Source organism: Nymphaea colorata, chromosome 6 (assembly GCF_008831285.2).
Source record: "Nymphaea colorata isolate Beijing-Zhang1983 chromosome 6, ASM883128v2, whole genome shotgun sequence".
NCBI classification, from domain to species: domain Eukaryota; kingdom Viridiplantae; phylum Streptophyta; class Magnoliopsida; order Nymphaeales; family Nymphaeaceae; genus Nymphaea; species Nymphaea colorata.
In genome coordinates this window covers 10192148-10208749 of record NC_045143.1, presented here as the reverse complement: position 1 = coordinate 10208749, position 16602 = coordinate 10192148, and the positions used below count along the sequence as shown (strand labels likewise).

Genomic DNA, 16602 nt, shown 5'->3' with positions numbered 1-16602 from the left:
AATTAGTGAAATCAAGTCCTTTGCCACCGTAAATAAACTGGAACTGAAATCTGTTCTCTTTGGGGATATGCTGATCAACAATGCCTAAGGGAACCCAATTTGATTAATGTAGCCAAATTTTTACATGGCAATGTGTTTCTTGTGGGTAGTTTAACTTTTTAATCTTGGGAATTGTGCTCAATGGTAGGTTCCATGAAAACTACTACAATATGTTTTAATATAGCAAATCCTTTGTTGATATATAAAAGAACATCGACACATAGAAGTGTCTGTGGACTCTAGTGGTTGGCTTTATCCCGAGAGATTATGGGTTGGCATGAACTCACTCTGGCTGCTCATTCTTTTGTTTGCATTGGACTGCTCAAAGGGTATTCAACGACACAAGTGCTCGGGCTTTTGTTTTTATTTCTATTGGAGAGCGAGGTGTTTATTGGTCCCTCACCCCAGATGCCTACAGGGGCCAGTTTATCACTTGGGCCAAGGTCAGGTGGTTGGACCATGCTGCTATAGCGGTGATTTACGATATCTCAAGAGGCTTCACTACACCCTCAGTGTATGTAGACTGCCTGGTGAAGATTGGTTTTATTCTGCATGTGTTTATGCCCACATGATTGTTATTGATGCTTGTTACCATGACCATGATTGGTAGTTGTTAGATTATCAGTGAAACTTTGCAAACCACAAGGAATCATGTTATTGCATTTGTGGTAGTAAGTTATGCTATGTGTGGCTTGAAGACCTCAACTCATGGGTAATAGTCCTGAGTTGTATATTAGTTTTGTTTGATACAACTGTATATCTGCTTTACTGAACCATGCTCCACTTATGATTGGAGATTTTCATACTCACAGTAATTGACATTTTTTCCTTCAATCTCTATAGGTATTTCTTGATTGACTGATGACTTTTTGATAGATTCCCTCAATTTTACAACGGACTGACATTAGCGATCTAGGCATTGAGTCGAAGTCTTAGATTTTTGAGACTTTGTTATCATTGACTCATTGTAGTCTTTTGCTTGGGCTCTACATAGGTCCTTCTAACATTGTTCTTCATTGTTTTGGATCTATTTTGCTTTGACCATTACCCATGATTGGATCATTTATGACTTGATGTTCATTTTTGCTATTTATCTTTATAAAAAAAATGGTGCCAAAAGTTGGGTCATGACAAAGGAAAGGTATTTATGGCGTCAAATAGTGTCATGCTTTGTATCCTAGATTAAGTGCATATGCCTACTAGTTCAAGATAAGTAATAGGGACAAATTGTTATTCATAAGGAGACATCAAGCAAATATTATCCTGATCTCAATATATAAGGAGACATCAAGAAAATACTATCCTAATCTTAATATATGTGGATGATATTGTAATTATTGGAAGTCACTTAAAGAATATTGCAGTTAACCATATCAACCAATGCATGATCAATGCATGCACTCTTCTTTTTGGGAACACCAAAATGCAATAGATCAAATATTAAGAAATATCAAGAGTTCACCCAATCAAGGAATTTAACGACAAAAAGAAATCATAAACAAATTGTTGGATACTTCGATGCAAATAAGGTTGAATACCAGCATGATAGAAGATCAACTATAGGTTGTGTTTTTGTTGGAGGAAATATCATAGCATGGAAAAGTAAAAACAAAACAAAATGTTGTTGGGTGGTTTGGCTGAATATAGAGCTATTGCAACAAATACTTAAAAACTTACATGGACAATGAACATCCTTTTCTATATACATGGGTCTTAAAATTGAGACTCTTCAAAATGTCTTCCAACAATTATGTTCCCATTCACATTGCAACCAACTTTATCTTCCATGAAAAGGCCAAACATATATGTGTCAATTAGCACTTCATCAAAGATAAAGTTCAAAATAGAGAAATTTTTTCTTCTTTTAATCCCAGCTTGAATCAATTGGCAAATATGACTCCTAAAGGACTAATTCCCAAGAAGCAATTTGGTGTAATTCTCAACAAGTACGGTTATTACAGTGCCTAGACCCCTCTTGAGGATGACTGGTTAAAAAAGGGGGGTTTATAGTCTCCTGTGCATACTTCATGCCAAGGCAATTTCTCGGTTAACATCTTTCCCAACGTGATCGTGTGGCCATTTTTAGGAAATTCTCCTCAGCAATGGTATTGCCTATTGTATGTTATTTTTTAACTTGTCAACAAAGCCATTGCTATAAAGGTTGATCAATATGCTTGTACATTGTGTCCTCAAGTTGACTCTGCAGGGAAAAATGACAATAAACAAGTGACCTTCGTGAATGTTGGCCAAAACCAGGTCACAGCCAAGTTAAGCTATCGTCTATGTTTTCTCTAGCTTGTTTTCTTCCACACGCACAATAACTTTGAATTCTTTTAAATATTTGCAAAATTTTGAAAAGCTCATGATGTTATTATGTCTATAAAAAGGTTATGGTTTTATTAACTGAAAATAAGCCTTATTTATTCATTCTGGAAAGGTAAACTTTGTTTCTTTCATCATCTTCCTAACTCAATTGGTATGCTTAGCTAAGAAAATTTTGGCTAAGAGACACCAGTTATAAAATTTTAAGGAGCACTAATATATAAATGAGAAAATTATGAAGTATCAATATAAAAATAAGCGTTTTTTCTGGGTCTATGCCCCCATAGTGCTCACACCTGCCTCGACTCCTCGTCCCTACTTACTCGTCCCTACTTAGATCATGCTATAGGAAACACTAAGGCATTGAACTGAATGACTATTTTCAACTTCAAAGTCTTAAGCTAGACTCCTGGTCTGGTGAATGAACCTCTTGCATGCTTTCTAACAGTTCTTACTGATAATTTACCGCCAGATTCATGAGTTCCCAGCAATTTAATTTTATACTGGGCGCATTTTAGCCAGTCAGAAGTTTTGCTTTTCTTTTTCCTTTTTTTTATTGAATTTGAGGGTAAAGAATTCCACAATCACAACATTACAACTTCTAGGAACTCTTTATAGCGAGGCCATGTGTAGACATGGTTGGCTAATGGCTAGCCCATCGATCTCAAAACTGACACAAATTAAATGGGTACCTTGCACATGTAATGGGTAGTCTTAGAAATAAGCTTCGCGTTGTCCAGCTCACTTTCTACATAAGATAATATAGGACAACCTTTTAAAAGAATGCAAGTCTTTTTTTTCTTGCTTGGAGCAAGATTTCTACAATTTCCTTCACTTTTCTTTCCCTTATGGGCCTCTGGTCTGGTTTCAAAATTGTATCTGATAAATTACTGTTCTTTGGTTTCGGCTATTGAGATCAAAGTCTGTTCGAACCAAGCCCCAAGCCTGAGGCTGTTAATTGAGTCTCCGCGCGAGACAGAACGAGGTTTGCTCCAGACGAGTGGAAGAGACAGATAAGGGTGAGGGCGTCCCCACGGCAGGAAGTGTAAGTGGGACAAAGCGAACGTCGGGGGGAGGCATTTCTTTTTTCTTTCATTTTTCTTCGGCGAAAGGAAAATAAATCCAGATGAATCGAGGAATTTCCTCCTCGGATTGAGCTGATTCATGACTCTGACCTCCTGCGTGTTCTCCTCTGGAAGCATGGCTCTTACGCCTCTCTCTCTCTCTCTCTCTCTCCCCTCCTTTCTCTATTGATCTCTTCAACGTCCTTGGTGGTACCCAATATTCATTGATGCGATATAATTTCCTCACTCCTTGATTCCATCCTGGATGATGGACGTGGATTCTCGTCAATATGAGCAAGTGGTATGGAATTCTTCTTGTTCTTCTCCTTGAATCTGATAGATTGATAATAGATGACGTTTTGTAAATTACCATTTGCGTACCTTTGGTTTTTTGGGTGATTGAAGTTTGGTTTGATTCTTTGGACGGATTGGCTTTTGGTTAGAATGTATGGAATCCAAGCTATAAATGGGTGTCCTGCTTTTTCCAGAAAATGGGTTTCTTCTGTCACTGGGAAAGATAGAACAATGTCACATTTCTTTTTGTTTCTTCTTTTGCTGACATCCCTTATATGTTAATGGATCCATTACTTTCTTTAGCTGAAGTTCCTTCGGGATTTCCTGGGTCTGAACCTTCTTTTGCGTACTCTGCATTTGTACTAGAATCATGTGGGATCATATCATTATGCGGAAAGTTGAGGTGCCGTTGGTATCGCAAGCAGGTTCTCTAAATTTTGCATTGTTTTCCATGTGTAAGTTCAATAAAAGGGCTTCTGAAAAGGAATATTTGTTTTATAGACCGATGATTGCGTATGTATACGTTTCCTCAAAAATATTCAGTCCCGAGTAACGCATAGGTTGATAGAAAATAAATTTACTCGCCTCCTTGTGGTTCTCTCTCAGTTGAGGAAGTCTTGGATAAAGGAGTATCTTACAGATATGTGGTCCTATCCTTGGACTTTCTATCCCAAGTACGCATTCAGCAATTGAAGCTTGACTTGGAAAGCGTCTCTTTACTGAAATGTAACCCTGAGATCTTAGACCCATGCAGCTGACTGGATTCATTGTTATAACTGAATGACCTCAACCCGCTTTGGTTACAGATCTGTTTAAAATGGACCTCACCTTTTTGTTTTTTTTTTTTATTGACAGGCTGTTAAATTTTCTAGCAGTTGCTCAGTAGATAGCATGTCATAAACTCAGTAATTTTTAATGCCAAGATGTGTTTCCAAAAGGGCGAAAGTCAAGGGCTCTCATTGCATTAAAATCTGCAATGAAAATTTCAAGCTTTTTCACACTACAATTTGTTTTTAGACATATATCCTTGAGTAAAAAGACAATGACAAACTTACGTAATTGTTTGGATCAATAAAAGGCATTGATAATGAAAAACTTGTGAAGTATGAGAGAGGAGAAGTTTCCGCATAATCTGAAGTTTTTGAAATATATTTGCCAATTGCTAAATCTCAGATTCTATTTGATGATAATTTCTTGGAGTTAAGTAACAGCAGAAGGTTATTTTAGCAGAAGGTTATTTTATATTTCATATGAAGGGCATATTTTGGCCTGTAGGGATTTTATTTCAAGCAGCAAAAAATATCGACCATTGGTTGGCCTTATAGAACAAGCTAGACCAGTCTTCTTTATCTACTGCTTCTCGTAAATGGCCGGGTCATGTTGAAGGTATTTGTGTAAACAGCATACCACTGTGAATGTCTTCATGCAGATGAACTTTGTTGAACTTAGTATGGGAAAAATATTACCGACTTCAAGCAAAAGTGGAAAATTATTATTTATAAAGCCTAGCATATTTGGTTTTCCTGGATATTCAACCCAGGCAAAAAGGAGTACCCACTAAAGCAGCACAGAATTCCAAAGGTCTTTTTTGTTTTCCAATGCTTTCCAGTGCATCACAACATTTAGATCAATGAGGTGGCACTTGGCAGCTGAAGTTCTTTCACTTTTCATGTTAGCCCATGAAGGGCTTAAGCAGCTTGTGTGGTCCATCCCAGACATAAAATGTTATGCTCAACCTTAATACTTACTGAACATGGAAAATGAACTTTCAATTTAACAGTAACGAGTAGCGGCTGATTCTTTTGATTGTTGAGTGGATATGCTGCTCATGAAATCCTAGTTGTGTCCTGTGTCAGATATCTGCTTTGAGATATTTTCTTTTGTGCATGTATGAGAAATGCAAGCTAAATCAGTAATTAAAAGATATCATATGCAACCTTGATCAGTTATACCTTACAATAAACTATAGAATTAGAAAATATGTCAGTCACATGGGTGCCCCTCAATGGCTGCTGCGTTCATGTCGATGCTGGTGCTTCTTCGGCACAGCACCTCCGGTTCGGTCAGCTGAACCGGCCAAAACTGACCATTTTACTAAACTAGCTCTAACACAAAAAATTTATATGTAAATATAGACAAATAAGGCTATTAAATAATTAAATAGCTATATGACAAATAATACACACACACACACACACACATCTTGCCACACTTGCAGCTAATTTTTTTGGAAAAGTTGCCCCATCTGCACCCACAGCAGTACCTGCACCATCCACCCATGTGACCTAGGTAAAAGGTGTAAGACTAAGAGACCTGTTGTTCAAAAATATCCCTCCTCAAGGTCCAAAACTAAGGCATGCTTTCACAGCTTATTTCCAAATTTTCTTCTCGAAAAATAAATTACACTTTGGGGCTTTAACCTTCCAATAAAGTTCATAAGCATTTGCTTTTCTTTTCTCTGAAACTTTTATTTGTTATCACATTTCATGTGTGTTAAACAAGAAAAGTTTTATGTTTTAGGAGGTTCTTTGTAATATTAAAGAGTTATAAGATCTCTTTAATATTTTTCTTATTTTCCATTGAGTTATTTTGTAAATCCCTTTTTACCCTAATCTCTTTTATAAGAGAGATGAGGGTTATCGTAAGGAAAGGTTCTCAAGGTTCAATCTCACGGCAGCTTCTCTCTCTCACTCTCTTCTTCTCCGCTGCAACATGGTATCAGAGCTACGGACGTGACTGGAGACTTGAAGCACACAGCCAGCGCGCGGACGTGACGCACACCATCGGCGATCCTCCGTCTCCTTTCAGGCTTGATCTCTTCTACTTCCTCCGTCTTCTTTCTCCTTCATCTCTCGCCTGTTCTAGTTGCTGTTTTCCAGCAACGGAACAGTGTGGAGGAGTCTATTCACGTTAGGACAGATGCGTGAATAGACTCCAGCCGTGGATTTTTCAGAAGTATATATAGTATTGCAGCTGTGTGGGAGTCTGCGCTGATTAATCGCCTATGGTTTGATATGTTATATGATCAACGCAGCCAAGTGGAGGACTGCTATCTATGACGTCTATGGCAAGTTTATGTTGATTGTTTTATTTGCTGTCATTATTCATGATCTGTGAAGGATAAACTGTGGTACAACAGCGTTAGATGCATAAATAGATAAGTCGTTGGTCAGCGCAAACAATACAAACAGTGGGGATTCGTTTTCAGTTGTGGGCTTGCTGGTAGCAGCGTTTTTCTGTCTTCAGATTGCAGTCTTCTTTGTTGTGGTATTGCTGTCAACAGTTGGACAGCAGGTTGATTGTTTCTGCGCATCTAACGTTGCCGTGTGGGACGTCGGTTCTTGTTGATCAGTTTCTTTCTCAATAGAAATATATATATATATATATATATATATATATATATATATATATATATATATTCTCTCGCTATTGGTGGTTGATCTCTTGTGGACAGATTTATGATGGCTGAAAGTAATAAATCTGATTTTTCTCATGAAGTTAAAAGTGGAGGAAATCCATTTTCGTATGGTTCTACTGTAAAGTTAGATGGATCTAACTATGAGATTTGGTCTCGTGTGTTTATGATGTCTGTGATTGGACATCAAAAGGAGCATGTTATAGAAGAAAACGAACCTGTTGAAAAGAGTGGAAAATATAGTTCATGGAAGGGAGATAATAATATTGTCATGTCATGGATCATGAATAGTGTGCAACCCCAAATTGCATCAACTATTGCATACTACACCTCGGCTAAGCAAATGTGAGATTTCTTGAAACAGACTTACTCGAATGACAGGAATATTAGCAAAATATTGCAGGTAGAGGAGGAACTACTTAATCTGCAACAAGGTGACCAAAGTCTTGCTCAGTACTTCGCTTCCCTTAAGTCCATCTCTGAGCGACTTAAAGCATTACGTCCTCCATGTCCAACATGTTATAAGACCCATGGTGAACAGTCTATGGTTGCGAAATTCCTACAGGGTCTCTCCTCTGAATATGCAGTAGCAAAGGCTCAGATGCTGACTGGAGCAGAAATCCCTGATCTAGCTGAAGCCTACAACAGGCTTAGTCGTCTTGCTGTGACCCTCTCTTCACCTGCCAGTGATATCCATGCCTCTGCCTTAGCAGCTTCAGGAGGACGTGGACGCGGTTTATTCAGGGGAAGAGGCATGGGCCGTGGGTCAGGAGGAGGTCGGGGGAGATTTCAGTGCACTTATTGTGGGAAAATAGGTCATTTGGAAGACAGATGTTGGGATAAACATGGTCGTCCTACTGCAGCGCCATCCTTAGGCAGAAATGTTACATCAAAGCTAGGGAAGAACTCTTTACAGTCTTCTATTGGAGCGGCCCAAGCAGCGTCATCAGTAGTAGATGGGTCTTTATCTTCTTCTCAGTCTGAGACAATGACTGTGAGTATCAATAAGTCAGAGTATGAGGACTTTCTAGCACACAGATCTACTCAGCCATCGGCCTCCACAGTTATGACTGACAGCGCTATGTCTGTTGACACTATCTCACATGATACAGGTACTACTTGGATTATTGATTCTGGGGCATCGAGGCACTTTTGTAGTACGCCTTCTATGTTTACTGTGCTACACTCACTACCTCAGATACGTCATGTGAGACTTGCAGATGGTAGATTGTCACCCATTATGGGATATGGAGATATCAAGATCTCTCAATCTATGACTATTCCCAATGTGTTATATGCTCCTAAGTTTCCCACAAATTTGTTATCTGTCGGACAATTGGTTAATGATTTACATTGTCGTGTTACGTTTGACTCTGGTTTATGTTCATTTCAGGACTTGCCTACTGGGAAGACGATTGGTGGAGGCTATGAGAAAGGGGGCATCTACTTCCTGTCGGATCCCGTGGGTATTGCAGCATCATCGATCACATCGTTGTCCTCCTCGTTCCAGTGGCATCTCAGACTTGGTCATCCATCTGTCTCCAAGCTCCGTCATCTCCTTCCACATCTCTCCTTACCAGAGTCGTTCCAGTGTGAAGCTTGTCAACTTGGCAAACACACTCGTAGTAGTTATTCATCGAGTCTTAGTACGTCCAGTTGTGGACTATTTGATCTTCTTCATGTTGATGTGTGGGGTCCTAGCAGAGTTGCTAGTAGGTCAAGATTTCGTTATTTTCTTGTCATCGTAGATGATTATTCTCGAGTCACCTGGGTTTTCCTTTTGAAGGAAAGGTCTGAAGTCGTATGTACTCTCAAAAACCTTATTATTGAAATAAAGACCCAATTTGGTATTCTTGTTAAAAACATTCGCACTGATAATGCTCTTGAGTTTAAGGCATCTACCTTAATGAAGTTTTACTCAGATAATGGCATTTCTCCTCAGTTTACATGTCCCCATACTTCCCAGCAAAATGGAATAGTTGAGCGAAAACATCGTCAACTTTTAAATGTGGCTCGTTCCCTTATGCTTCATACTAATCTCCCTGCATATTTTTGGGGAGATGCTATTCTTACTGCTTGCTACTTAACCAATCGTTTACCATCATCCTCCATTGATAACCAGATCCCCATTAAACTTGTGCACCCACAAAGATCTTTGTTTCCAGTGGCTCCCAAAGTATTTGGTTGCACATGCTTTGTTCACATTCTTGGACCCACACGTGACAAATTGGGAGCCCAAGCCATTAAATGCATTTTCATTGGCTACTCCAGAAACCATAAAGGCTACAAATGCTTTGATCCCTTGACCCAAAAAGAGTATATCAGTGCGGATGTCACTTTCTTTGAGTCTCAACCTTATTATAGCCTCACTCCTATGTCTACTGAGATGCTACGGTCTCCAGACCCACTGCCTATTCCTCCTATTCCTTTGGAGTCGTTCCCTGTTGAATCTCCTTCGTCTGTTGTGTCCAAGTTTCGTGATCCACCGCTGGTCTACACACGTCGACAGGACCCTTCTCATAATCTTTTGCCAACCGTTTCTCAGGAGGTAAGTACATCTGAAGCGCATAGCCCTACTCATTCTGATCCTTGTCAAGACTTACCTATTGCTCTTCGCAAAGGCAGACGACAATGTACTTTACATCCTATATCTCATTTTGTGTCTACTGATGGGGTTAGTAAAAATATGCAACAATTCATTCATGCTTTGGCTGCTCATACAGTTCCTACGTGTCACCAGCAGGCCTTATTAGACACCCAATGGCGACGGGCTATGCAAGATGAGATGGATGCCTTAGTGCAGAGGGGCACTTGGGAACTTGTTGATCCTCCTCCTCGATGTGATATTGTTGGCTCAAAGTGGGTATTCACAGTTAAGTATAATTCTGATGGTTCTTTGGAACGATACAAAGCTCGATTGGTTGCTAAGGGCTACACGCAGACCTACGGTGTGGATTTCTTTGAGACCTTCTCTCCAGTTGCTCGGCTGGGAACCATTCGTCTTATTATTTCTGTGGCTGTCCACCATGACTGGCACATGTATCAACTGGATGTCAAAAACGCCTTTTTGTATGGTGATCTTGATGAGACTGTCTATATGCAACAACCACCGGGATTTGAACGACAGGGGGAGTGTGGAAAAGTGTGCAAGCTGAAGAAAGCTATTTATGGACTCAAACAGAGTCCTCGTGCGTGGTTTCACAAGTTTTCCGAGGTAGTCTCACAGTGTGGCTTTGTGAGATCTCCTCTTGATCATTCCTTGTTTATCAAGAAGGCTTCCCGAGGTATAACTGTTCTCGTGGTTTATGTTGATGATATTATCCTGACAGGTGATTCTGATCAAGAAATTTCTGATGCAAAGTTGTTTCTTCAAAAACACTTTGTGACGAAAGATCTAGGTCCTCTACGATACTTCTTGGGAATAGAAGTTGCTCGCAATGGTGAGGGTGTTGTTCTCTCTCAACGGAAATATGTTCTTGATTTATTGCAGGACACAGGGATGCTAGGAGCTAAACCGGCAAATTTACCTATGAATCCACGTATACATCTTCATGATGACCAAACAGAATTAGTGGATTCTAGATCTTACAGATCCCTTATTGGAAAACTTCTCTATGTTACCGTGACAAGACCAGACATTAGTTTTGCAGTGGGAAAACTAAGTCAATTTATGGAAAAACCAAGGAAAGTTCATTGGGATGCTGCTTTGATGGTGGTTAAATATCTGAAATCTTCTCCTGGCAAAGGCCTTTTGTTCACAAAAGGCAAGACTCTGGAAGTGGAAGCCTATAGTGATGCTGATTATGCTGGCTCAGTAGAGGACAGAAAATCTACCACAGGATTTTGTGTATTTGTGGGAGGAAACCTCATATCGTGGAGAAGCAAAAAACAAGGTGTGGTGTCAAGATCTAGTGCAGAATCCGAATACAGAGCTATGGCTCAAACAGCAGCAGAAATGACGTGGGCTAGATCCATGCTATCCAGCTTAAGTGTGTCAATCACACTTCCCATGAAGATGTATTGTGACAATCAAGCAGCCACACACATTGCAAACAATCCAGTTTTCCATGAAAGAACTAAACATATTGAGGTGGATTGCCATTACATTCGAGATCTCGTTCAAGCAGGAACCATTGCCACTGCTCATGTTCCTTCAGAAGATCAAGCTGCAGATATCTTCACCAAAGCTCTTCCTATTGGTGATTTCTCTAGATGTTGTGACAAGCTGAGCATGTTTAATATGTATGCTCCAGCTTGAGGGGGAGTGTTAAACAAGAAAAGTTTTATGTTTTAGGAGGTTCTTTGTAATATTAAAGAGTTATAAGATCTCTTTGATATTTTTCTTATTTTCCATTGAGTTATTTTGTAAATCCCTTTTTACCCTAATCTCTTTTATAAGAGAGATGAGGGTTATCGTAAGGAAAGGTTCTCAAGGTTCAATCTCACGGCAGCTTCTCTCTCTCACTCTCTTCTTCTCCGCTGCAACAATGTGCACAAAACTCATTATTTGAAATGTTTCATTTCATAGTCTCCGACAGTCAAAAGATATTCATACCCTTCTTTAAGTTGCTGCTAAAATCTAAAGGAGGACAGGACTCGTCACTTGGTTACCATGTGTAGGCATATGCAGAACTTGCATACTAATCAAATTGCAGTTTTACAACTGAAGGACCATGGTGAGATTCATAATGTTGAATTCTGGAATTAGCAGAATGCCTTGAAGATGGTCTGAGATATCTGACCTGATTGATTGCATCCAGGAGCTTGCTACTGTGGCTCCCATGAAATGGCTATAAGTGGAGATGCCATAACTGCAGAAAAAGTCACTGCCACAATCAGAAGGAAGCAACACTGCTTTTGTGGGGAAATTATTAATATATTGAAATAGATACCTTGAAATGCTTTCGTCCTTGTAACTAAATAATTCATCTAGTACTAGGGTTCAGAAGCAGAGAGATAATTTTATGCAAATCTTACCTAAACATGGGACTGATGCAAGCTTCATTTGTGTAGAAAGATCTTTCATGAATTATTTAGATGGAAGTTACACTTGGTTGAATATGATCATTGGATGAAGAATTTGAAACCTACGAATGCAATGCCAAAGGAACCATTCTTTAATTCTTGAGCTTTCTAAGAAAAATGTCACATCCATTCATGCCACAGTATGAACATGTGAAAAACTGAAAGTGAATTATAAAAAAACTTGCTTTCATGTTATGTTAAAATTTTCGTCACTTTTTCTCATTTAAAAGCCTTCTTACCTATATTTTCTGTTCACATACTTTGGGACTCAATTCTTTTTTAGCATCTTGATTTTGAAATTCAAGTTTCACATCAATGAGGAAGATTTAATTTATGTCACTGTAATGTGCATAAATGTCTACAACCTGCTTCTTTACTAGTATGTGGCATTATTTACAGGCTATCAATGATAAGGATGTCCACAACATTATATTATCTTATCTTCTCCACAACTGCTTCAGGGAGACTGCAGAGTCATTCATTTCATGCGCTGGAATGAATCAACCTGCAGATTATCCTATGGAAATGGACAAACGGAAACGTGAGTCATGTATAAACAATTTATCATTTTAGCATGTTAATATTAGTGTATTTGAGAACATCTGCATATACTTTATCTTGGGTGATATTATCTTACACCTTGAACTTAACTTGAAAATTGTCAGCAATATTTCATTCTGCAATGGAGGGGAATGCTCTCAAAGCTATAGAGTTGACACAAGAGTTGGCACATGACTTACTGGAGAAAAATGAAGACTTGCATTTTGATCTTCTAAGTCTTCATTTTGTTGAACTTGTCTGCTCTAAGAAGTGGTAAGTAAATATTTTTTGGTATCTGTTGGTAATCCATCTTGACCAGCTGTACGACATATACATAGACTTATAGGACTTCTCAGCTGTAGGAAATGGTGTAGAGTTTTGGTCTGACTTGAACTCTTGATACTGCATTGTCACCAAATGCAAAAGATATTTTGTGGTTTTTGTCCTTGGCAGCACAGAAGCTTTGGAGTTTGCTCAAACCAAGCTGACACCATTTGGGAAGGTGCAAAAATTTGTGGAGAAGCTAGAAGTAATTTTCTTTCCCTTTATTTCCTCTGGTACTGCTTGTTATTGCTCTGTTCAGACATTTTTCTTATTTCTTTCTATCAAAAAAAAAATCGCTGTATGCCTAAGTTTGTTAATATAGAAGAATGTCACAAGAATTTTGATTCTTTTGCTTTGGGAATTGTTCAGGATTTTATGGCACTTTTAGCCTATGAGGAGCCAGAAAAGTCCCCCATGTTTCATCTTTTAAGCAGGGAGTATCGTCAAAATGTTGCTGACAGCCTAAACCAGGCAATTCTTGGTATATATCTAAATGTCTCCATGTCTGATTGGCTGCATGGTTGCCTTTCTTTCGTCATTGCAAAGTCAGGAATATGTCAAATATTTTATTGAAAATTTGCTAGTATAAGTTAATTGGAACTTTCATGTTGTTGCAGCATATTCTAACTTGCCTAGCTATCCATCACTAGAAAGGCTTATTCAGCAGACAGCAGTTGTCAGGCAGTGTCTTAGTCAAGAACTTGGGAAGGTATGATCCTGTTCCTTTTTTCATTGGAAAATCTGCATATGTTTCTTCCATTTTTCATATAAAAAATGCATCCAATTGTCAAAATACAAGAAGGTTGCAGAACTTTCTGATTAAAAGGTTCCCTCTGAAGTCATGTGCTTAGGGATTGTAAACTTCTCGGAATTCATGCACTTAAGGAACCTTTTGGTACATGAAAGGAAGTTATTATATGTTAGTTGAATGAATGAAATCCAACAAGTTGCGGTCCAAATCATGGAATATATTATGTTTCCATTATGCTAAGAAAATGGATCTTATGAGCTGCCTTTTCTAAGCACTTTCTTCCTGTATCATAGTACAATATTTTGTTGCATCAAGCTGTGTAGGGTAGAATCTGACAGACAGTTTAATACTTGATATGCCACAGACAAGGGCATGTGCAAGAATGCTGTTTGTTGGCCTAGTCCCTAGAAGTAGGCTAGGTGCTGGTGCTTGGAGGTCACCTAGTAGGGTGGGCCTGGATCAGGTAGGTCATGCTTAGCCATCATCTTTTTAGGTATTTGTTATTGATGACTATTCTCCCGGAAAAAATTAATGATAATGTGGAATGTTGAGATTGACTGGACGAATGTGACTATCATGATTTTCTTTGTTATCGTTTCTTAAAAGTAGCATATGTTTATGTGCAGTGAAGGGTGTGTCAAATCTTGTTTTTATCAGAAAATATTCATGTTGTTGGATTACCAGGATGGACCTCCACCATTTTCATTGAAGGCTTTCCTAAAGAGCTGAACATGGTGTGACATCTGAAGGTTGATAATATCCTTACGGGATGGTTGAAGCCTACGTAAGCAGTTAATTGGTGTCATGTGCTTTCTTGCTGAATCCACCAAGGGTTATCATGTTGGTGAAGGCTCAGAATAGGCAACATTTCATGTTATTGATTCTTCATATTGCCTAGAAGAGCAGCATGCCCATTCTCCGTCAGTATTGTATTTATAATGCTTCCTTGTGTCATAGCAATCGTGTAATCCAAGTTGTTTTTGAACACTTGTTTACTGCCCTTACTGTTGCTAGTTCTGCATTGTGCATACACGTCCAACCCTGTGTAGAAAATGCTTCTGTTCAGTGCCTCATTCATGATAAGCCAGAAGCATGGCGTTGATATTCTTTGAGTTTGTTGAATCATATATAGTTTGGCAATGCATGCAACTTAACGGCAAATACTTCACTCAATTTAAGTTCTACAACGCACTTCTCAATCACATCTTCATTTGAGACGAATTTTCTTAGTCTGGAATGTGATCTGATTTTCGTTCTTCAAGACGAGCTATCCTTTGGTGGCTTCCTCATCGGTGCAAGCGTCCTTGTGAAATGGATTGCTAAGAAATATTGAAGTGCTGGTCTTAGTATTATGCCATTCTATCGAAAGATGGAGGTATTTCATCTGAAATAGTTGGTGACTCTTCTTGCCATTGGTTATTGCTGTAGTTACCTCATGACCTTCATCCTTTTTATTCTACCTTCTATGTTTTCCTCAAAACACTAGCTCCATTTCTGAAAATTAAACTATAGCTCTAGTAACTGTTGTATACGAGGGTGATTTTTCCCAGCATTTAACCTCCTTGACAGTTTTACACGTGTTCCTGTCTTGCTAACTGTAGCCCTCTTGCATGTTATAGAGAAAGAGAGAGAGAGAGAGCTTTACATAGTAAACTAATTGCATGCAGTCATAGAGTGAATAACTTAAACAACGCAGTGACCAACAAAAACTGTCATCCTCTGGGCTTTAAGTTGAAGGACATTAAAAGTTTGACAGTTGAGGTGTACCTGCTGTGAGTGGTGGATGGAGGGTATCCAAAGTTAAAAAATTGACAACTGGTGCTGAATGAATTGAGGTCAAATCACATGGTTCGTCACACAGCATATATGGACTAAATATATGATCTTGGCAGGCTTATAAGCTTGTGGACGGTGGTGCTAACCATGAAATTTGTGGTTTTGGTATCCTTTTGTATTAGGAATCTACAACAGCATGTAACCCGATCTGCATTTTTTTTTTTTTGGAAAAAATATGTGCGTGAATCTTTTCCTTCACTCAGAAGGGAAAAGGCCCTCGGTTTAGCGGCTTTCTAAATGATCTCTCCAACTCCAATAGATTTTTCGGTTCTCTAAATTAAATTTAACATTTTTCCCTACTGATGTTGCACATGATCAGTTAATACGACAAAAGGGACAAGCTTTTTCTTTAGGCCACACTTACACAGTTTCTCTCCCTCTCTCACTCACTCACATATTTGCATTGTCATGGGTGACAACAATCTTAAATCCACCAATCATTTTCCGTCTTCAGTTTGGACCATTTCTTATTTTGTTGCCACATTGAGGGTCCTAGCGGGCCCGACATGAGTTCATCAACCAGATTTACCAGAAGCCCAATGCAATAACTTCTCCCCTCTCCTTTTCCCTTTGCTGATAATTAAGCTGGGAGTTGTTAGATTCCTACCAGCTTTCACTGTCCATATTGAATCCTTGATCTCTTCAACCTAAAGGCCTTAAGTGCAACCCTCAAAAAGGTTTAAAAAGCTGTGATCAGTTCCCTTGAGGGAAGCTCCAGTAATTTTCTGAACCCTTAAGAACATCAGTGCTGAAGTTAATAGAAAACCATTTTGATTTGTGCATTCTTTCCCACATGAATTTCCATGACATACATGATTTGCCAAGAAGGTGGCAGTTTTATGGAGAGAAGAGGAGAGGGATAAATGGACTAAGCTCAGCATTAGTGCAGCTTAAACCATAAGAAAGTCTATTCTTGAAAGAGCCTCTGCAGTATCTTTCCTTGCTGTGTATAACAAGGTCACCGTCTGTATCATGGACTAATACAGTAAGTG

General features: G+C 38.9%; 1 protein-coding gene across 4 annotated transcripts; it reads left to right on the top strand.

Moving 5' to 3' along the window:
* Nucleotides 1-3225: 3225 nt before the first annotated feature.
* On the top strand, nt 3226-14881 carry LOC116256682 (uncharacterized). Of its 4 annotated transcripts, none has more exons than XM_031633092.2 (8): nt 3226-3726; nt 12559-12700; nt 12825-12972; nt 13153-13228; nt 13393-13504; nt 13641-13732; nt 14139-14237; nt 14459-14881. In XM_031633092.2, the coding sequence occupies exons 1-8, from the start codon at nt 3691-3693 to the stop codon at nt 14501-14503; spliced, it is 750 nt and encodes a 249-aa protein (XP_031488952.1). In that variant the 5' UTR covers nt 3226-3690; the 3' UTR covers nt 14504-14881. The 4 variants fall into 4 exon arrangements, with proteins under 4 accessions (XP_031488952.1, XP_031488953.1, XP_031488955.1 ...); XM_031633093.2 differs by having other exon boundaries at nt 3229-3726; nt 14401-14881; XM_031633095.2 differs by lacking the exon at nt 14139-14237 and having other exon boundaries at nt 3240-3726; nt 14401-14881.
* Nucleotides 14882-16602: the final 1721 nt, after the last annotated feature.

Excerpts from the sequence above, each read along its gene's own strand:
- LOC116256682 (XM_031633092.2), top strand. The coding sequence starts at position 3,691 with ATGATGGACGTGGATTCTCGTCAATATGAGCAAGTG. Across the intron at positions 13,733-14,138 it reads TTAGTCAAGAACTTGGGAAG|ACAAGGGCATGTGCAAGAAT; the intron begins GTATGATCCTGT and ends GATATGCCACAG. Across the intron at positions 14,238-14,458 it reads GTAGGGTGGGCCTGGATCAG|GATGGACCTCCACCATTTTC; the intron begins GTAGGTCATGCT and ends TTGGATTACCAG.